The sequence below is a fragment of the Corythoichthys intestinalis genome, chromosome 14, assembly GCF_030265065.1.
Source record: "Corythoichthys intestinalis isolate RoL2023-P3 chromosome 14, ASM3026506v1, whole genome shotgun sequence".
In the NCBI taxonomy this organism is placed as follows: domain Eukaryota; kingdom Metazoa; phylum Chordata; class Actinopteri; order Syngnathiformes; family Syngnathidae; genus Corythoichthys; species Corythoichthys intestinalis.
In genome coordinates, this window is record NC_080408.1 from 13,396,606 (window position 1) to 13,417,899 (window position 21,294).

Below are 21,294 nucleotides of genomic sequence, written 5' to 3' on the forward strand. Positions count from 1 at the left end.
AAATACTCCTAAATCGGCAAAATCTTGACTTGAATCTATCTTCAAAACAATTTTAAAACTTTCACATGTCGAAAGTAGACAGAAGGGAAATTATGGAATAACGGGAGCAATTTTAACAACTTTAACAGTTGATTCGCAAAATTAAATGAATTGAATGTAGTTTAAAGCTGCTGATACAGAATGGGGACTTGAGTATTTTATTTACTGTTTTAAAATGTTAACTTGATACTGAAATAATCGTTTATTTAAACCTGAGAGGCTTTTTAGACAATTTTGTAACTAATGCACGAAACATTAAAACCATCTAATAGCTTGGGGGGTTTGTGGGATTTTCCACTGAGGTTGTTGGTGTGTTTTGCTTTGTTAAGACGGTTTAAGATTATTTGCACGTTTTACTGACTGACTATGCCATTTCTGTTTGTTATTTATAATGTTTTGTGTTTGTCACTGAATAAACAGGTCAGTTTCTTGTTACCAACCGTTGTGTGTTATTCAAACTCACCTAATTCAGCTGGCTAGTTGTTATCAAGAGTAATAAAACCTTTTTCAACATGAGTCTGATAACTAAGTAAGGAGGCTACTTAACTTTAAACTTTAACACATGTTGAGATAATTATCGGGGTTTGATTGATGAAATGTTTGCTTGGTTGGTTGATTGAATATTTGCTTGTGCTCATATATACCATAAATAATACATATTGCTATATATATTTTATTTATATATTTGCTTGTGCTCATATATACCATAAATAATACATACTGCCATATTTTTCTTACGTATATAACCAGTAAATGATTATTGCTTGCTATACCAGGTTGTAGTATAATGCTTAAGTGTTACAAAGAGTAAAAGAGGGTCGGGGTGACAACTGTTTTGCTTCATGGCCGCACCATTGTGTAATTAGACCTTCCGAGGCATCCTCAGCACCTGGCGTCTGGACTTTCGTCTAGACCTCCGAGGACAATTTTCCATCCGAGGACATCTTCCATGGCCGCAGCGTTGCATAACTGATTATTTTGACTGTTTATATGATTATTTTGACTGTTTACATGTTTGTTTACATAAGCTCTTGCTTCCACACGTTGTATTCACTTAGTTCCACCTACATGCACACACATATCCAATCAAAAACCACATGGGTGTCGCCAGCTTGCTTTACCCTTCCCTCAGGGCGGCATCAATCTTGTTCAGGGAAAACCCCTAAATAAAATACCAAGGAGGTTTTTTGTCCTATAGATCAATTTTGGTGACTCATGAGTCACATTGTTCTCCTTGGCCAAGAAAACTGAGTGTCTTCTCTCCTTATTTCTGGGTAATTTTACAAATGTCTTCCTAAGGATCTTCCTAAGGATCTATTTTTGATATTTTTGAACTTGACAACACATGCTCAGATAGGCAGGTATCGGTATCAGCCAGTATCAGTATCGGATTGGAAGTGCAAAACAATATCGCTATCGGATCGGAAGCGCAAAAACCTGGATCGGGACATCCCGAATAAAAATGTCCCTAATAAAATTTTTTTTTTTTTTAAACAAGAGGCATCTATAGGTTCCAATCTATCTAAAAAATAATGCACAAAGCTCAAAACCCATTTTAAAGCAATAAAACTGGCCACTGGAGGGCAGTAGAGCATTTCTTAAGAACTCAACTTGGGCCAAGAAAGGAAGTGCAGAAAAATAGTCAAGAAACAGAAGTTGATAAGATTGTGTTGAGAAAAAATACCATTTAAAACAAAAAAAATAAGCAGTTACTCACAATGTTATTCATTACTTGAGTATTCTTTTCACTAAATACTTTTTACTTGTACTTGAGTACGATATTTTCATGACTACTTTTACTTTAGTACCACATTTTCCGCACAATAACATGCACCTAACAGCCTTAAATTTTCTCAAAAGCCGACAGTGCGCCTTATAATCCGGTGCGCCTTACATATATTATATATATATATATATATATATATATATATATATATATATATATATATAAATCAATATTAACCCTTTAACACCTAAGCCTATTTTGGCCGAATTTGCATGCATTTGATGTTGCCTTTATATTTCAAAGAAAAAAATGTTTAAAATGGCCAAGTTGGGTCCCTTTTTTCAGGACACCTTGAACTTCATGTCCAAACTGTTGTTTTCTTCACTGACCAATTATAATCCACATTTTGAACCCAAAAAGACAAAAAAATCCCAAAATCTTTTTTCAAAATTTGTAATGTTGATGTCCCATTGACAACCAAACATGCTCGACCAACCGTTTTGAAGCTTGATAATATTTATTCAACTTGTTAGGATAAACATTCAATAGAAAAAAATAAGATTGAATAGTTTTATGTTTGACAATTCAACACAAACAGCAGGTATGGTCATAGGCGTTTTTGGCGTTTACACATACTATGGTCAAAACAGGTTATATACAGTGCAAAATAGTGAGAAAAAAGATTATATATATCATCTAACACACAAAGGGTTTGGAGGATATCTCTTTTTGAAGTTAGGTGTACCCATCACCTTATCAAAAGTATATAGCCTTCGTACATGCAATCAAGCTTCTCGAACACATATCTACATACAATTGCAAAGATTATAATGAAGAAAAAAAAATATAACATTGAAAAAAAGTATTTTAAAAAATATTGTCAAGTAGTTCAGTTCAATTCAAAATTTTCAGGCATACGACCCAATAAAGTTTTTTTTTTCCCTGCGCACTCAATAAAGCTTTCCTTTTGAACACGTCACGGAGCTGCGTCACACACAATGTCACACAGCCTACTCTGTAGCCGTTTGCGCGCTGCTCTCACTTCTACTCGCCGAGACGGCGACTCATCCAAAGAAAACAAGTATAAATACGGCTCATCTTCTTCCTTGAGTTAATGAAATAATGCATTAGCTTGCGCTAAATGTAGTTTTGGATTCATTCTGCACGTTTCAAAGTCGCTCGTTCAAACCAACCGGCCGTTGCTCGCTTCGCATGCCTCCCTTTCATTAGTTGGCGCCTCACTCGGAAATTAAAAATGATCACATTCGGTTCGTCCTTCTTGACATCACAACGGCTCTTGGGATATGTAGTCTATAGTGCAGCTTTAGGTTTTGAAAAAGGACAAGAAATGATGGAAATATGGAGATCGATACATGGTCTATGCAGCGTTTTAATGCATATTTATGAGGGCAATAAAAATATAAAATTCAAATGACATTATCTCCCGTTTTTCTTGATCGATTGACTTCAAATAAAAACTGGTGTGGACATCAACTTCCGCACTTTCAAATGAGACCAACCAGCGGCACGTGGGTGACGTAATTACAGCGTGACGAAGCTTCAAAGACGATATGCGTAAACGCGTCGCTGCCGACACGTTCGGTGTTAAAGGGTTAAGCTGCAACAGGTTTTTTTTTTGGACAGATTTATTTTCACAAAGGGATTCGTAGATGAGGAATGAACTGATAAAGTGAGCTTTACGTGTTTCTTTCAAGTGTTTACAGGTGAACAAGGTTGGTCATATTGTAAATATGGACATTAGCGCGTGAACAACATTGAGTTATTATGCTATTGCTTTAGAGTTATTATTGTTATTGCTTTTCACTATTACGAGTGTTACTACATTGTGATTGCACTAACGTTTAACCCTTTAAGGTCCGGACCTTTTTTGTCTTATTTATGATTTTGCATGACTTTGATATTGCATTTATATTTCAAAGAAAGCATTATTCCCAATGGCCTGGTTTGGTTCCTTTTTTCAGGACACCTTGAACTTCATGTCCAAACTGTTGTTTTCTTCACTGACCAATTATAAATCAACATTTTGGGACCAAAAAGACAAAAATTCCACCCAAAATTTGAATAAATAGTTTTATATTTTATAATTCAACATAAGCATCTGGTATAGTCATAGGCGTTTTATACATGCTCTGGTCAAATACAGTGCATACATTGCAAAACAGTGGAAAAATTATAACCCATCTAACACAAAAAAGTTGACTGTGGAAAAGAAAAAAGTTCCCCTCCACTATGTGATATAAATGTTGCACTACATGTCTTACCTGTTGTGTTGACATTCCCTTTAGCGGAGCACCGTCTAATGGATGCATAAAATAACCCCGGCCTCGACTGTAGCATCTATTCTATGCGCTTAATATATGGAATTAAAAAAAAAAAAAAAAAAAAAAAGTCATTCATTGAAGGTGCGCCTTACAGTGCGGAAAATACGGTAATATTATTTTGAAGTAACGCTACTCTTACTAGAGTAAAAATTTCTGCTACTCTAACCACCTCTGCTTCTTGTAATGTCACCTGGCGTACACCACCGTTTCCCAACGTGAAACCAACAATCGAAACTAACAGAAAATAGCGCTGGCGCGACATCAAACAAGTCTGAGTGCAACAAAGGAAAGCAGACCGCACACGTAGTATAATGAAATACCAGATATGCATCGCAATGGCGTACCGCACGCAGGCTATTTTTAGACCGTGACGTCGCATCATAAAGCGGAAGTAAAGCCGAAGTGGGACATTATAGACCCGCACTCGCATAGACACAACGTAATTTGTGCTACTTTTCCCCGGTAATCTTTCAAAAACGAACTTGCCGATCACGCATTGCTTTTTTGGAACTTGTAGAAACACTATAGAAATTACGACACATGAAGGATGTTTTCTTCATACGTTTCTGGAAACCAAAAACTCGGGAGGAAAAATGTGAAGACTGAATCAACTTGCGCGGAGTTTAACACCAGCTCGGTGAATCCATTCACATTTCATATGCATAAAACATTATGTTGGGTTGGCATGGTCTTTCAGAGGACAAAGAGGTAAGCCATTTTTATATTTTTAACTTATTTTTTTAGCGTAACGTTGTGCCGTACTGCTTCTGTCTGACAATGAATGACCTGAAAAGAATTACAATGGTATCTGACTGACACTGTTACCGTTTCTGTTATATATTAAAAAAAAAAAAACTTTATTAAGGGGGAAGTGTAAATAAATTATAGAATTAGGATGTGTTATCAATGAAAAAATTAAAAGTGTTCGTTGGCTGTCACTGAGTAGCATTTGCGATCGCTACACAAAACTAACTAAATTACCCCCAAGAACGGTAAGAGACGTAGGAGAACCAGAGGATATATAAGAAAGACAGGGCTGATGGTAAAGGATAGCTTGTTGAAACAGGAGAATGTCATTGTCAGTCGCGTCGATAAAAAAGCCATCTCTTTAACTCAGTACTTCTCAAATAGTGGGGCGCGCCCCCCCAGGGGGGCGCAGAGCGATACCAAGGGTGGCGCATGTGACCTCGGGGAACATGCTTTTTTTTTTTTTTTTTTTGCCGTACTAAGAAAAATAGTACTTGCACATCCACTCATTGGGTGGCAGTGGCGCTCTCATTTTCAGAGTGCGCACAGTATTTTTGAACCAAGCAAAAGCACACAGAAAAGAGATATGAAGAGCTGTGTGCAGTTTTCAAAAGCAGTTTTCCGGCCGCGGCCGGACTCACGCAGCGACCCACTGTTTTCTCCGGTTCTCACGTGTCCGCCCGAGAAGTGCCATTTTCGGCTTGGGATCGTCTCGACGACCGTCCTCACCTACTGTTCTCCCTTGGCTGCCGAGAATGCGCTTTTTTCAGGCCGTTTGCCTTTTGGCTTTGACTTTTAATACAGTGGGAGATGAGGAAAGACCACTGTCTTTACTGTATCTAAAAATGATTACCGTATTTTTCGGACTATAAGTCGCGGTTTTTTTCATATTTTGGCTGGGGGTGCGACTTATACTCAGGAGCGACTTATGTGTGGAATTATTAACACATTATGATATAATTTCACATGTTATTTTGGTGTTTTGCAGTGACAGTGATGGTTTTGTAAAGTTGTTAGCATGTTCTTATGCTATTGTTATCTGAATAACTCTTTATAGCTATGGCCACGTTCGCGTTCTGACTTTGGCAGTGTATGTTCAATTGTATTATTGACTTTCTTATCTTGAAATGGATGCATTTAGTTTGTGGCGCTTTCACGCCCACGTGAGGGCGCACTCGCACTTGTTTACGTGGAGAAGAGTGCTCACACGCCAGAAGAAGACGGACAGCTACGTAGCTCTGAGTGAGTGAGTGGGCGAGTTACAGCGAGAGAGAATAGACGGCTGCGAACCTACTTTCATTGTTTATGCTTTTAAATCATCTCTACAGAGGCAACGCCTGCGTGTATCATCTTTTCTGTTGTTGTTGTGTGTTTTCCACCCGCGATCGGACACTTAGAGCCAGTTGTGTGGTTGTTTGAACGATGTGCTAATGATAGCGAACGCATGCTAACCTGTTACTTATTACTAATAGTACCTAATTATCATTTATTTACGTTGATGCGAACCTGTTTTCTATCGAGGACCAAATTGATTCAGCAAATTATACGGACGTCCAGCATTGTCTTTTGGGAGTTTGCTGTATAGCCAGGACCGAGCCGTAGCGTAGGAAAGTATATTCACATTTTGTTGTTCATGCACTGTACACTCTATATTTATTTAGCATGTTGTTCTCTATTGTATTTTTATATTAAATTGCCTTTCAAGAAGACATGTCTATTCTATGTGTTGTATTTTATCAAGTAAATTTCCCCCCAAAATTCGACTTATACTCCAGTGCGACTTGTATATGTTTTTTTTCTCTTTGTTGGTTATTTTATGGCTGGATCGACTTACTGTATACTCAGGAGCGACTTGTAGTCCGAAAAATACGGTATAGTGGACAGACAGAAGCCAAATCAATTAAGACGCCACTTAAAGACAGACCTCAATCTCATTGTTATGCCGCTTGATTGTTTTTCAGCGAAAACGTGCCGAATATTGCCAACAATCGTCCCGCTTTGTCAGTGTTAAATCAGTAAACCAGTGAGCACTGTTAGCATGCTCAGTGCAAAATAACCCCACACCATTGCAAAGGAGGTGATACTGTGAGCAGCGAAAATAATATCTGTCCTTCTGTCCAAAGACACTTTTTCCCCCTTCTATTCAGTTTAGTTTTTTCCGTCAAATTTTTTGGCATATTGTCCTCATGAGTTCATGTTTCTAATCAATTTAAATTTGTTATTATTTACTGATTTTATTTTTCAGTATCAAATGGTCAAAAATGTACCTTGAGTGTATTTTTACAGTTTGGATGTGACTTTTTTTTTTAAAATTCAGGCAAACTGATGCTAGTTAAGTCTTTTCTGTTACAAACAAAACAATGTGAATACAGTTATACTTTATTATAAGTTGATCTATGTTACTTTTTTTCTTTAATAGAAAAAAAATGATGTTAGGCAAAGGCGTACTTATAATAGTAATATTATAGACAAATGATACTATTTACAGTGGCGGCTGAGAGTTTGGGGGGGGGCAAACATTTACGTCTTCCTTGGGGGGGGGGGGGGGGGGGCGTAACAGAAAATAATTGAGAAGCACTGCTTTAACTGAACATTTTTATGTTCTTCCACATCTTTGCCAGTGAATTTGGCACCAGGCACATCATTTTCGGAGAGAATTGGTAGGTTTAGCCCTGTAAACATCTCCTTCGTACACGATTTCCATTCATTTCCTATTAGGGACAAACGGTGGCTTGTCCCTACTTAGCAACAGTAGCTAATGTCATGAATATTAATGAGCGGAAGTGACGTGTTGCTGGCGGTACGCCATTAGAGATCATCCATTTAAGATTTAATAACTAACAAAATTAAATGACAAATAATATATGGTACTTACCATCAATGCTGAGAGGTGGCGGACAAGACACTGTTGCGAGACTTTAAAAACAACAACAACAAAAAAACAAAAACAAAAACGACTCGAGACAAAACGGCGGACGAGACTCCGGCGTCAGTACACTTTTATAGCACTGTTTGAGCCTGTTGACGAGGGCATGAAAAACCTGGTGGGCTGTCAGGCTTAAAAAGCACTGGGGAAAAAACTGATGCCCACTCCCACTCAATTATCTTGAACAGTAAACTGATCCATTTGTTGCCTCTTGGCCCAACACTGCAGTTTCTCAGGTTTCAGCATCAGTGTCTCACATACCTTCATGAGGCTTTGAAGCTTCTTGTTGTTCTGCAGGAGCTCTTTGTAGAAGCTGACTGCTTCTGTGTGATGACTGCAGAAAACACTGTACCACTCCTTCATTTTTTCCCCCACTGAGCCAGAAAACTAAAAAAAACAAAACAACAAAAATCTTCAAAAATCATGCTATAAAAAAACATTAATTCCCCCACTGCAGCATCTAGTCCACCTGTGAGATGATTATGTCTCCCAGCTCCATGATCTGGTAGCAGTTGGGACTTCCATCTTCTTGACTCTGGCTCTGGCGCAGTTTGAGGAAGTCGAGGAAGTGCTGGTGCAGCGTGAGCAAAGCGTCCACGCCGGGGAAGAGCCTTCCCATTTTGTCATCGTCCAGGAGCTGGGAATGTCTCAGCTCGTGCATGTAGACGTCCCGGAGGATCTTCAACGTGCGCACGTGGTGCATCTCGGTCTGCATTAACTCTGGAAAATGTCGTAATAAGAGCAATTCAAACTAAAAAGAAGGATTACTGTATTATGACATGACTTCATGTTAAAATAGAAAATGCAATTTCTAGAGAAATTGCATAGCCAGGCATCCACATGCAATTTTTATGCCTGCTCAATTTTTTTTTTTTTTTTTTAGAATATTTCAGTTATTTTTTGAAATTTATTTTAACATTATACTTATTTTCCAATTTGCCAACATGTTTTGAAAAGTAAAAATCCTGTTCAATGGAAAAAAGTTTTTTTTAAACCCAGATATCACAAAGTAACACATTTTACAGCTATAATTGCAATACCGTGATATCATGATATTTTGGTTTAAGGTTATCCCACCGTCAGAATATCATACCGGCACATGCCTAGAACAAACCCTCAAATGCTGTGATTAAAAAAAAAGCCTTTTTATTTTCCCTGTTGTACCGAACCTTGACTTGTGTGTACCGTTACACCCCTAATATATTGTGTTATTGGGGCCATACCCACAGCATATTTATTTATGTTTAATTATTTGTTAAAAATTATGTTCTGAATTGCATTCGACTCAGACTGATGATTGAAAAAGGTCAGGCAATCATTAACGACACTTAAAACTGCATTCATTTCGTTTCATACAAACTGAAATAACCTGTCCCTTCAGCTTAATGCAGTCAACAAAACACTTGGTAATATACATAAGCGGAGTTTAAGGGGGGGGGCAGCGTGTCATTGCATGTAATTGACTTTCCTGTATATACAGTTGTGGTCAAAAGTTTACATACGCTTGTGAAGAACATAATGTCATGGCTCTCTTGAGTTTCCAGTTATTTCTCCAACTCTGATTTTTCTCCGATAGAGTGATTGGAACAGATACTTTTTTGTCACAAAAAACATTCATGAAGTTTGGTTCTTTTATGACTTTATTATGGGTCAACAGAAAAAGTGATCAAATCTACTGGGTCAAAAATATACATACATGGATCTGAAAAAGCGAATCATTGACTTGAACAAGTCAGGAAAGTCACTTGGAGCCATTTCAAAGCAGCTGCAGGTCCCAAGAGCAACAGTGCAAACAATTGTATGTAAGTATAAAGTGCATGGCACTGTTTTGTCACTGCCACGATCAGGAAGAAAACGCAAGCTATCACCTGCTGCTGAGAGAAAATTGGTCAGGAGGCTGAAGATTCAACCGAGAATCACCAAAAAGCAGATCTGCCAAGAATTAGAAGCTGCTGGAATACAGGTGTCAGTGTCCACAGTCAAGCGTGTTTTGCATCTCCATGGACAGAGAGGCTGCCGTGCAAGAAGGAAGCCCTTGCTCCAAAAGCGGCACCTTAAGGTTCGACTGAAGTTTGCTGCTGATCACATGGACAAAGATAAGACCTTCTGGAGGAAAGTTCTGTGGTCAGACGAAACAAAAATCGAGCTGTTTGGCCACAATGCCCAGCAATATGTTTGGATGAGAAAAGGTGAGGCCTTTAACCCCAAGTACAAAATGCCTACCATCAAGCACGGTGGTGGTAGTATTATGCTGTGGGGCTGTTTTGCTACCAATGGAACTGGTGCTTTACAGAGAGTAAATGGGATAATGAAGAAGGAGGATTACCTTCAAATTCTTCGAGACAACCTAACGTCATCAGCCCGAAGATTGGGTCTTGGGCGCAGTTGGGTGTTCCAACAGGACAATGACCCCAAACACACATCAAAAGTGGTATTGGAATGGCTAAATCAGGCTAGAATTAAGGTTTTCGAATGGCCTTCCCAAAGTCCTGACTTAAACCCCAGTGAGAACTTGTGGACAATGCTGAAGAAACAAGTCCATGTCAGAAAGCCATCAAATTTAACTGAACTGCACCAATTCTGTCAAGAGGAAAGGTCAAAGATTCAACCAAAAGCTTGCCAGAAGCTTGTGGATGGCTACCAAAAGCGCTTAATTGAAGTGAAAATGGCCAAGGGACATGTTACCAAATATTAGAGCTGCTGTATGTATATTTTTGACCCAGCAGATTTGATCACTTTTTTCTGTTCACCCATAATAAAGTCATAAAAGAACCAAACTTCATGAAAGTTTTTTGTGACAAAGAAGTATCTGTTCCAATCACTCTATCAGAGAAAAATCAAGAGTTGTAGAAATAACTGGAAACTCAAGAGAGCCATGACATTATGTTCTTCACAAGTGTATGTAAACTTTTGACCACAATTGTGTATAAGTTCTAAAGCAATAAAACGGCAACAAAAATGAATGAAATGAACAAAAAAATTTTTATAATGGGTCGAAATTTTTTTTTTTTTTTTGATTGAAGCAACTTTTGGGGGGACTGAATAATTTAGACACAAATGTCCTAATCATAATATGGCCCAAACACAAAGACACAAATCAAAGAAAACTTTTTCAATGAAAAACTTAAGTGTTCAAATGCAAATTTTTCAATCTCAAATATTTTTTCGCATTCAAAAACTTTGTGATTGAAAATGTTCCTTTTTTTGATTGAAGTGATTTCTTTTTGAAAATCTCTTTTTTTGAAGGAACTTATTTTTTGATTGAATAATAGAGAAAAATGTCCTAGCCAAAATGTGACCCAAACACAAATCAACATTACTTCAATCAAAAAGTTGCTTCAATCGAAAAAACAAAAAGCAAAAAACAACTTGGCTTAAATTAGAAAAAAATAAAAATTAATCAAAGAAAAATAGCTTTCACATGTAGTTTTTTGAGTTTCAAATTTATTTTTGGATTCAAACACTTTTTTTTTTTTTAATTGAAGCGACTTTTTTCGTTAAAAAATATATATTTTAATTGAAGGGACTTTTTCTTTTTTTTGAATAATAAAGACACAAATCTACCTCCATACAATTTTTGACTGGGGTAACTACATTGGCACGACACCGGCGGGTGTACCAAATTCAATGGATGACTATCTTGGCGAAAAGTATTACCTAAGCAGTCTGATTTAGAATTCCCCTCAAGAATGATGGGAAACAAAAAACGCTAATTGTCAACATATTATAAATATTCTTCTAAGTTAATTTTATTGATGACACTGCGTTTTGGGGTCATCAACATGTTGTGCCCCGCCTGCCCCAAAAGTCAAACTCCGCCTATGCCAACTTTGTATTCTGAGTCACTGTAGAGGCTTATGTCAGAACACATCTGCCATAATTACGATAACTTCTAATTACAACCAGTCCTCTTCATGTAATGTAATGAAACGACCTTCCCTGTTAACACATCACTGCCAGCCCACGTAAATGTACAGTACTAGTATAGTATCCGCAGAGTATGTATGGTGATAGTAAAATATGAAGAAAATGTATCTTTAAAAAAACACTCATTTGACAGTGATAGAGATCTTGGGCGGTGTTAAGATTTAAGGTGTAAAGATTTGAACTGCACCATAAATGACATCCTGTCTTTTGATGGCTTCTCGGTCCAGAGTTCTCAGGTAGTCCTGATCGGCCGCCACGCTCCAAGATTCAGCCTCCAGACTCTGACTGTCGCGCTCCAGCCCATCTCGCAGCGAAGAATAATGACCATCTGGAGGACATGCATTTTATGACTTATTGTATTATGGTCATGAATGTCTACCTAGGTAAGCAATAAAGATTGGAATTAGAACCATAGACGTCATCACTATTGACGTGTCACTTCGTTATTCTTTGCGCGACGCCTTATCAGAGGGGGGCAGAGCTTCATTTATTCATAGCCGAAGACAGCACACACTCATGTCGGATTTAAGCTGGGATTTACTTAGGATTGGATTTAACTACGAAAGCTGTACCACATACAAACAGGAAGGATTGTCTCAGGAGTGATTTGTTAGAGGATTCAAGGTAAAAATTATATTTTTCGTACCATGCATGCGTGATTGAATCATTTACTCGCAGGAAAAATTTTCTTCTTTGTTTACACATGAAGGCGGCTAATTTTCTTAACTGAATAGCCTCATAGTTTACTTTTAACCAAGAATCGAGACAGTTTTACGTCCGTATCTATAAAGAATTCGAGGATTTAAAAATTTATTCACAAGAATTTTCGCCACAAAAGCTGTTTACGTCAGGCGGCCGCTAGCCTCGTTCGCTAACAAAGTAGCATTGTACTTCTTCAATATAGATAAAATAAACGCCAACTAACGGTTTCTTTGCTTATAACCAAGAATCGAGACTGTTTAACGTCCGTATCTATAAAGAATTCACGGACTTAAGCATTTATTCACAAGACTTTTTGCCACAAAAGCTCTGTTTACGCCAGGCGGCCGCTAGCCTCATTCGCTCACAGAACGGTTTCTTTGCTTTTAACCAAGAATCGAGACTGTTTTATGTCCGTATCTATAAAGAATTCAAGGAGTTAAGCATTTATTCACAAGAATTTTTGCCAGAAAAGCTCCTTTTACGTCAGGTGGCCGCTAGCCTCATTCACTAACAGAGTAGCATTGTATTTCGTCAATATACAGTAGGTAAAATAAATGCTAACTGCAAGGTTTCATTGCTATTAACCAAGACTCGAGAGTGTTTTACGTCCATATTTATGAAGAAGTCAGGGATTTAAGCATTTATTCACAAGAATTTTCGCCAGAAAAGCTGTTTACATCACGCGGCCGCTAGCCTCATTCGCTAACAGTATATAATTATAATAAAGAGCTATTTTATTCTATAATATATATAATTGTGATTGTATAGAGAATTTATTAATAATCCATTTACATATTATTTATTATTGATTCTGCATGTTTTCCTCAAGTTTTAAGTTTCTGATATTAAATTGAGTGATTTATTAGCTGTTGAAAACTTGCAGTAAATAGAAAAAAAAATAAGTTGCTAGTTAGGTCAGAAACATGATATGTTAAATATTGCTATTATTCCTGAAAATATAGTTGATTATCTCTGCATTTGGTGATTTTTGTGCATCTAGTGTAAAATCTCAGACTTTAATAGGCATTTTAAGTTTTGTTATTCTTATATAAAAAACAATTAATTGGGATTTTATAAGGGACCGACTTTGAATTTTTTGATGCCGCTGCTCATGGAGACTCATATATGGTTAAGATAGGTGCCTGTTTTGGTTTTAGGTCGGTAGCAGCTTTGGTTTTGTAAATATATGAATTTGAAGTTTTTGAAACTAGGCCTCCTACGAATCGGCCCCGTTTCCCGTCTCATGTCAATAGGTGATGAAGTCTATATTAGAACATATCCTGCGAGTTTGATAATAACCCTTTTATTCATTCTTGAGTTATCTTGAACACAAAAATAGGGAACTGGATTCATAACTTCTGCAGGTTTCACCTACAGATGGAGGTAATAAATAAATAGAAAAAAACTAAATGAACAGTAAAGTAATTCTACAATACAATGATTAAAAATACATTTAAAATTCAGGAGCGTCCTCCGATAAAATAAAATGGTGAAGGCACCCCCTCAAATTAATGAATGCATAAAAATAACCAGATTAAAAAAAAAAATCAATAGATTAGAAAATTTGAATCAATTAAAATTTATAAAACATTAGAAACGGCAATTTCTGGAGAAATTGCGATGTTTGCTGTTTGCAGTGGGAGGTAAAGACTATTTGGGAACATTTTAGGGTCCCTTACTGTCGATATTCTGATCTACAACATGGCCGTCAATGCAATCGAAGTTCCCTCCAAAATGTCATGTGACTCGTTAAAGGAGTGCTGTCAGCATTGCTGCAGAGATTGAAGAGGTGAAAATGACAAGCAGTACTCAATTTGGACATTTAGACATGCGAGTTTTTTCAAAGGGGTGTACTCACGTTTGTTGCCAGGGGTTTAGATATTGATGGCTCTATTTTGAGTTATTTTGAGGGGAAAATAAAGTAACTATTATATAAGCTGCACACGGACTATTTTTCATTGTGTCAAAGTGTCATTTCGTCAGTGTTGTCCCATGAAAAGATATACTTAAATACCTGCAGAAATGCGAGGGGTGTACTCACTTTTGTGATACACTGTATTAAGACATAGCACTTACATGAGCATTAATGAATGCTTTTGACAGACATCATTTTGTGTCATCTGGCAAATTACCTCACTTTTGAATGGATGTAAAATATCCGAGATGGACATATATGGAAGATAGTGACAAAATTTGCCAGATGACACTTAACGACATCTGTCATAAGCCATTATGAAGTCTATGCATATGCATTCATTAATACCCATGATGTCATGTCAAAATTATGACGTTGTTATGGCAGTCTTATGACGCCGCTGTCAAATAAAGTGAACTATTAACTAGAGCTGAAACGAATACTCGAGCAACTCGAGTAACTCGAGTTTAAAAACTGATCTGAGTAATTTTATTCACCTCGAGTAATCGTTTATTTTGACAGCTCTAATCATCACGTTTTGCTCGGACTACTTTTAATGCGGGACAATGCGCTGATGTCACGTGCGTAGAGGAAGAAGCAAAAAAAACTTACTGCAGCCGACAGCCGCTACAAACGACGCCGACGTTACTAAATACTAGCCCGCACGATGCTTCGTTGGTCGCATCTCATAGAGATCAATGTATGTTGAACTGGATGCTTAATGACAGACTCGGCCACATCTGGGCAGCGTTAGTAAACAGCCGCTATCTTAAAGCAGTAGAGCGCTAAGCGCTAATAAAGAGCGCTAAGCGCTAATAAATGAGATTAATGTTACTGTTACTAGCTCAAGTAACGTTAGCCCTGCGGAGGGCTAGGTTTCTATTAATTATGACCACTTTCGATGCGTGGCTAACGTGTCTTACATACAGGCTTTAACATAACATAGCGTTGTGGAGTGATGAGGGTGTAAAATAAAAACTCAATAATGCTAACTATCAATTTTAGCTCAGTAATCATTGCGGATAAAACACCAAGTAGCACTGGTCCCTAATATGCTCCAATACAGCCTGTGTCATACATTTATTTTGAACACTGCATAAACTCAAAATCCTATCAGGACTTACAGTTTAGACTAACTTAAAACTTAACTAGAACTTAAAAATGGCTTGACACAAATAGAAATTCAATTGAAACACGTGGGAAAAAATCCTAACTTTTAAGTGATGTATGTGTGTTATCAAGCGTAACGGCATTTTAGGTATACACACACATATATATAAATATATATATATGTTCTTTTTTAATAAGATCTAAAGGTTTTTTGAGTGAAAGCAGTGAATTAGTCTTTTTTTATTCCAGTTACATCTGAGATGCAATTGTTGGCTGTTTTCAACAATATACATCGAAAATAAAGACATTGATTGACTGAAAATGGTTCAAGATTAGATGAAATGTCTTGTTTTCTCATGTATATTTATAATTGTTCTTCACCTAAAAATATATTTGATTTATCCGATTACTCGATTAAGCGATAGAATTTTCAGTCGATTATTAAAATATTCGATAGCTGCAGCCCTACTATTAACCCAAATAAATCAACAAATAAGCCGCACAGGCCTAGAAGGCGCAGGATTCAAAATGAGGGAAAAAAGTAGCAGTTTATAGTCCGAAAATTAAACAAACAAACAAACAAACTCTAAAATAATAATAAAAAAAGTGCTTGGAAAAAAAAAAAAAAAAAAAAGCATTTGACTTAGGCCTTTCCCTGTTAAGTCACCACACTGAGTTGTAGGCATGATTTATGTAAGATAAACAAAGAAAGAATGTAGTCATGATTTCCAGACTCATATTTTTTTCTACATCTTCTCAGTGTCAAAGAGGAGCTGACCTTCCAGGTTGATGGGCTCAGTCAAGGGAAGGGACTCTTCCAAAGCAAGCCTCCCTCGCAGCGCATCCACCTCATCCATCCGTGCTGGACTGGATCTATTTGTGTCATTGTTGGGGAAAAAAGACCATTGCTCAGAAAACTTCACTGAATTGACCCATAGGCTGCCACTGATTGCACTAAACATCCAATTTATTTTTTGCTGGGAGGACAGACAGAGATCTGCCAGCTTCCTCCATTAAAAAAGGATTGGAAGCCGATTGGCATCAATGGCACCCAATGAGTTAAATTGTATTTATGTTTTTTTTTCCAGCGGCTTGCGTGTGATGTTGTGAAATGTGTGTCAAGTATGAGGAGGAACCAGTTGATCAGAGTTGCGGCTGCCGGCGCACCTGAAGCTTGTTGCCGCAGTGTCGTTGTATGATGATGAACCAGGTTGAGCTTTGTTTTTGGTGGGGCTTATTGTCATGCTTGGACCCGGGAAGAAGCCAGGGATTCCATAAGGAACACTGAACACAAAATGGAAAAAGAAAACATGAAATGAAGCTAATAGTAGGGGTGTGACAATACAGTGGGGCAAATAAGTATTTAGTCAACCACTAATTGTGCAACTTCTCCCACTTGAAATAATTAGAGAGGCCTGTAATTGTCAACATGGGTAAGCATGGGTAACATGGGTAAAATCACATTGTTTGATTTTTAAAGAATTTATTTGCAAATCATAGTGGAAAATAATTATTTGGTCAATACCAAAAGTTAATCTCAATACTTTGTTATGTACCCTTTGTTGGCAATAACAGAGGCCAAATGTTTTCTATAACTCTTCACAAGCTTTTCCCACACTGTTTCTGGTATTTTGGCCCATTCCTCCATGCAGATCCCCTCTAGAGCAGTGATGTTTTGGGGCTGTCGTTGGGCAACACGGACTTTCGACTCTCTCCACAGATTTTCTATTGGGTTGAGATCTGGAGACTGGCTAGGCCACTCCAGGACCTTGAAATGCTTCTTACGAAGCCACTCCTTTGTTCCCCTGGCTGTGTGTTTGGGATCATTGTCATGCTGAAAGACCCAGCCACGTCTCATCTTCAATGCCCTTGCTGATGGAAGGAGATTTTCACTCAAAATCTCTCGATACATGACCCCATTCATTCTTTCTTTTACACAGATCAGTCGTCCTGGTCCCTTTGCAGAAAAACAGCCCCAAAGCATGATGTTTCCACCCCCATGCTTCACAGTGGGTATGGTGCTCTTCGGATGCAATTCAGTATTCTTTCTCCTCCAAACACGAGAACCTGTGTTTCAACCAAAAAGTTCTATTTTGGTTTCATCTGACCATAACACATTCTCCCAGTGCTCTTCTGGATCATCCAAATGCTCTCTAGCGAACCTCAGACGGGCCTGGACGTGTACTGGCTTCAGCAGGGGGACACGTCTAGCAGTGCAAGATTTGAGTCCCTGGCGGCGCATTGTGCTACTGATAGTAGCCTTTGTTACTGTGGTCCCAGCTCTCTGTAGGTCATTCACTAGGTCCGCCCGTGTGATTCTGGGATTTTTGCTCACGGTTCTTGTTATCATTTTGACGCCACGGGGTGAGATCTCGCATGGAGCCCCAGATCGAGGGAGATTATCAGTGGTCCTGTATGTATATCTTCCATTTTCTAATAATTTCTCCCACAATTAATTTCTTTACACCAAGTGTTTTACCTATTGCATATTCAGTCTTCCCAACCTGGTGCAGGTCTACAATTTTGTCTCTGGTGTCCTTCGACTCCTTTTTGGTCTTGGCCATAGTGGTGTTTAGAGTGTGACTGACTGAAGTTGTGGACAGGTGTATTTTATACCGATAATGAGTTAAAACAGGTGCCATTAATACGGGTAACGAGTGGAGCTTCGTTAGCCTCTTTGACAGCCAGAAATCTTGCTTGTTTGTCGGTGACCAAATACTTATTTTCCACTGTAATTTGGAATAAATTCTTTAAAAATCAAACAATGTGATTTTCTGTCCCCCCCCCCCCACATTCTGTCTCTCATGGTTGAGGTTTACCCATGTTGACAATGACAAGCCTCTCTAATATTCTTAAGTAGGAGAACTTGCATAATTGGTGGTTGACTAAATACTTATTTGCCCCACTGTATATTCAAATGGTGATATGTCGTGAAACTTTGTATCCTAAAAGGTTATCTATATGCTCTTGCCATTACCTGGGGTAATTCGATTAGAAAATAGCTTCGAATCAAATTTTGCTGAATGGAGTAAGGTTCAGGGCGTCGCTATCCAATCCATCCCACTTGTTCATATAGAAAACGCCTACATCCAGTCCGCGTTTTCCCTGTGAAATTGCTAGCGGTCGGTGCTCCCTTTTTATTCCACAGTCCGTCTCTGCGCACGTCTAACCTTTGTTGTTTTGTGGTCAAAAGTTACATCCCAGCTCTAAAATAACGCTGCTACTTAGCTGCTGCTGCTAGATAGTTAGTCTGAAATGCATTGTGAAGGACTCTTGTTACTACTATCTGTAGGGTGACTTCCTTCTGGAGCAGCAGCTGTGTTTCCCACTTTACACATAGATGAGTACAGGAGCTGAGCTCATTCATGTATGATTATCATCAGCGGACAGTCATAATAATACAGTACACAAATAATAATCACTACACCACCTTTATTGACGAGTACTTTAAAGGATAGGATAGGAGGGTAATGATAAAGTGGAGAAAGCCAAGAAGATGATTATATATATCATACATATACTATCAGTCATTGTTAGCTGTTTGTGAAGTTTTGTGCTTGTACGCTACATTCGCTTACAACCTGTATAACTCTTGGGGCCTTAGTCCTCCCTGTTTTTAAAACCTAGTGATGCCCCTGGCCTAGAATGATTTTCTGACCCATTTATCGATAATTGTTCTATCACCATATTGTGAGACCATCGTGAGCCTTATATCGCAAAGTTACTTATTTTGAAGGGACAACAAATTTACAGTAATAAAAAAAACGCAAGCTAGCTACATTACATTGTAGCAAAGTGTCAATTCTTTAGTGCTGGTTATCTGTGTGGTTAAAAATTGGCTTGGTGGAACACACGTAATCTCAGAGTGTGCTGGCCATCTGCCGCCTGTGGTCACTCGGACCCGGAAAGACAACAAAGGGGGAGGTTGAATGATTTAGAGTCATGTTTGTGTGTTGACAGAGCAGCTCCCCTGCTAAAAAGCGACAAGATGAGAGCATTTGATTCCAAACAAGGCTTAATGACGCATGCCAGGAGCTCAGGTCAGAGCTGCTCCTGGGGAAACGCGGTCACGAGCCAAATGTGACACCAGATCCGCAGCAGTTCATACCTGCCGAAGGCGAGAAGTGTACCTCTCATGTCTTAATAATGAACAAAATGGCAGTCTTTTTAATTGCATGCCAGAAAAATGTGAAAGCCTGAAAGACTGAGTTTTGCGCAATATGAACAAACCACTTTCAGCACCAACGCTGATCAGAATAGCATGGAGTTACTCTATATACCCATGAACTATTCAGACCTTGTATAACTTTTGCGGCATGAGCAACAACATGCACATCTCATGAAACGGGCTTCCCTTTGAACACTGTTGAGTTGTGAGGGCGCAGCCACACCTCAAATGTTTATGTCGCTCTGGAGTGAAAGCAGTACCAAATACAGGTCATTCCCCCACAACACAACATACGGAACTAGACCAGCAAGTCTGTCAGGTGGCCTGCTGCAAAGCGCGCACAACAAACAATGAAACGCCCACAACTCAACTATAGGCACAATGCAACACACAAACTGCATTCTCAGTAGGGGTGGGAAACTCTGGGTAACGCACAATACGATTTGCGATATGGCAATACAACAATTATCTATTGCAGCAACGATTAATCGATTAACTCGAGTAATTCGATTAGAAAAAAAGATTCAAATTAATTTTTGCTGCTTCAAGTATTTGTTTAATTAAAAGCGATGTTGTAAGGTTTGTTTTGAAAGTGTTTGCAATTAGTTTTATTGATTTGGGTGGATACATTGCCCACTGGTGGCCACAGTGAATATGACATAACTCATTTCACATGGCTGAATCCAGCTGCTCCCTGTTAATACCAACATAAGCTAAGTTTTTGTTTGAGCTCATGTTTTTTTAAATTCATTTGTAATGTAGTTTATATGTATATTTAGCTGTTTTTTGTGGGAATGTGTGTTTGAACCATTTGTTAAGAGCACTGTGTGTGCAAAAAAAAAAAAAAAAAAAAAAAAAAAAAAAAAAAAAAAGTTAGCATTTAATAGCATTTAAACTAGCGGATTTTTGCTATGTAAATTAGCCAATTGTTCTTTTGATGTACTTAGATCCTCAATTATTTATTTATTTTTATACCGTTTGAGGCTCAGCCCAGGTATTTTAATTTTTTTTTTATGTTCCTTATCCGATTATTCGAAATAACTAGTTCATTGATTAATCGACTGCTAAAATAATCAATAGCTGCAGTCTTGCAATTATCCATACATGGGTCAGGAAATAATTATACAATATTTCAGTGCTGCAACGATTAATCGATAAACTCGAGTAATTCGTTCAGTGAAAAAGCTTTGAATCAGATTTTGCTGCGTCGAGGATTTGTTTATCTAGAATGGCATTGTAATGGTTTGTTTTGAAAGTGTTTGCATTTAGTTTTACTGATTTGGGTGGATATACTGTCCTCTAGTGGCAACAGTGACTATGACATAACGCATCTAACATGGCTGAATCCAGCTGCTCCTTGTTAAGACCAACAGAAGTAAGATTTTGTTTCAGCTAATATGTTTGTTTATGCATTTGTTATTTAGTTTAGAAGTATGTTTCGCTGTTTCTTTGGGGGTTGGGGGGGTGGGTTTGAACAATTAGTTTAAAAAAAAAAAAGAAAAAAAAATTTTAAAAAAGGAAAAAAGTTAGCATTTTCTAGCATATAAGCTAGTGGACGTACGCGGAAAATAACACAGACTTGACGTAACCTCCAAATGCCCTAAAATGAACAAAATGTGACCTGCAAATGCCCACAAAATACTGGCTGTGAATGCTCTGGTTTCAGTGCCATTGACTGTGCTAGACGTCCAA

At 38.0% G+C, this 21,294-nt stretch overlaps 1 protein-coding gene and 1 long non-coding RNA gene across 2 annotated transcripts in view; one reads left to right on the forward strand and one right to left on the reverse strand.

The window, feature by feature from the left end:
- Positions 1-21,294, reverse strand: part of arhgef18a (rho/rac guanine nucleotide exchange factor (GEF) 18a) — a 66,049-nt gene that overhangs the window by 37,939 nt on the left and 6,816 nt on the right. The window contains exons 2-6 of the mRNA XM_057858220.1: positions 16,602-16,718; positions 16,213-16,307; positions 11,895-12,035; positions 8,250-8,500; positions 8,042-8,167 (exon numbers count right to left, since the gene is read on the reverse strand). Coding sequence (XP_057714203.1) covers positions 8,042-8,167; positions 8,250-8,500; positions 11,895-12,035; positions 16,213-16,307; positions 16,602-16,678 — 690 coding nt within the window. The 5' untranslated portion in view covers positions 16,679-16,718. The remainder of the gene's footprint in view (positions 1-8,041; positions 8,168-8,249; positions 8,501-11,894; positions 12,036-16,212; positions 16,308-16,601; positions 16,719-21,294) is intronic.
- LOC130930339 (uncharacterized) lies at positions 4,185-20,388 on the forward strand. The gene is made up of 3 exons (XR_009067030.1): positions 4,185-4,815; positions 11,935-12,090; positions 16,195-20,388. It is a non-coding gene; the product is annotated as an uncharacterized LOC130930339 (long non-coding RNA).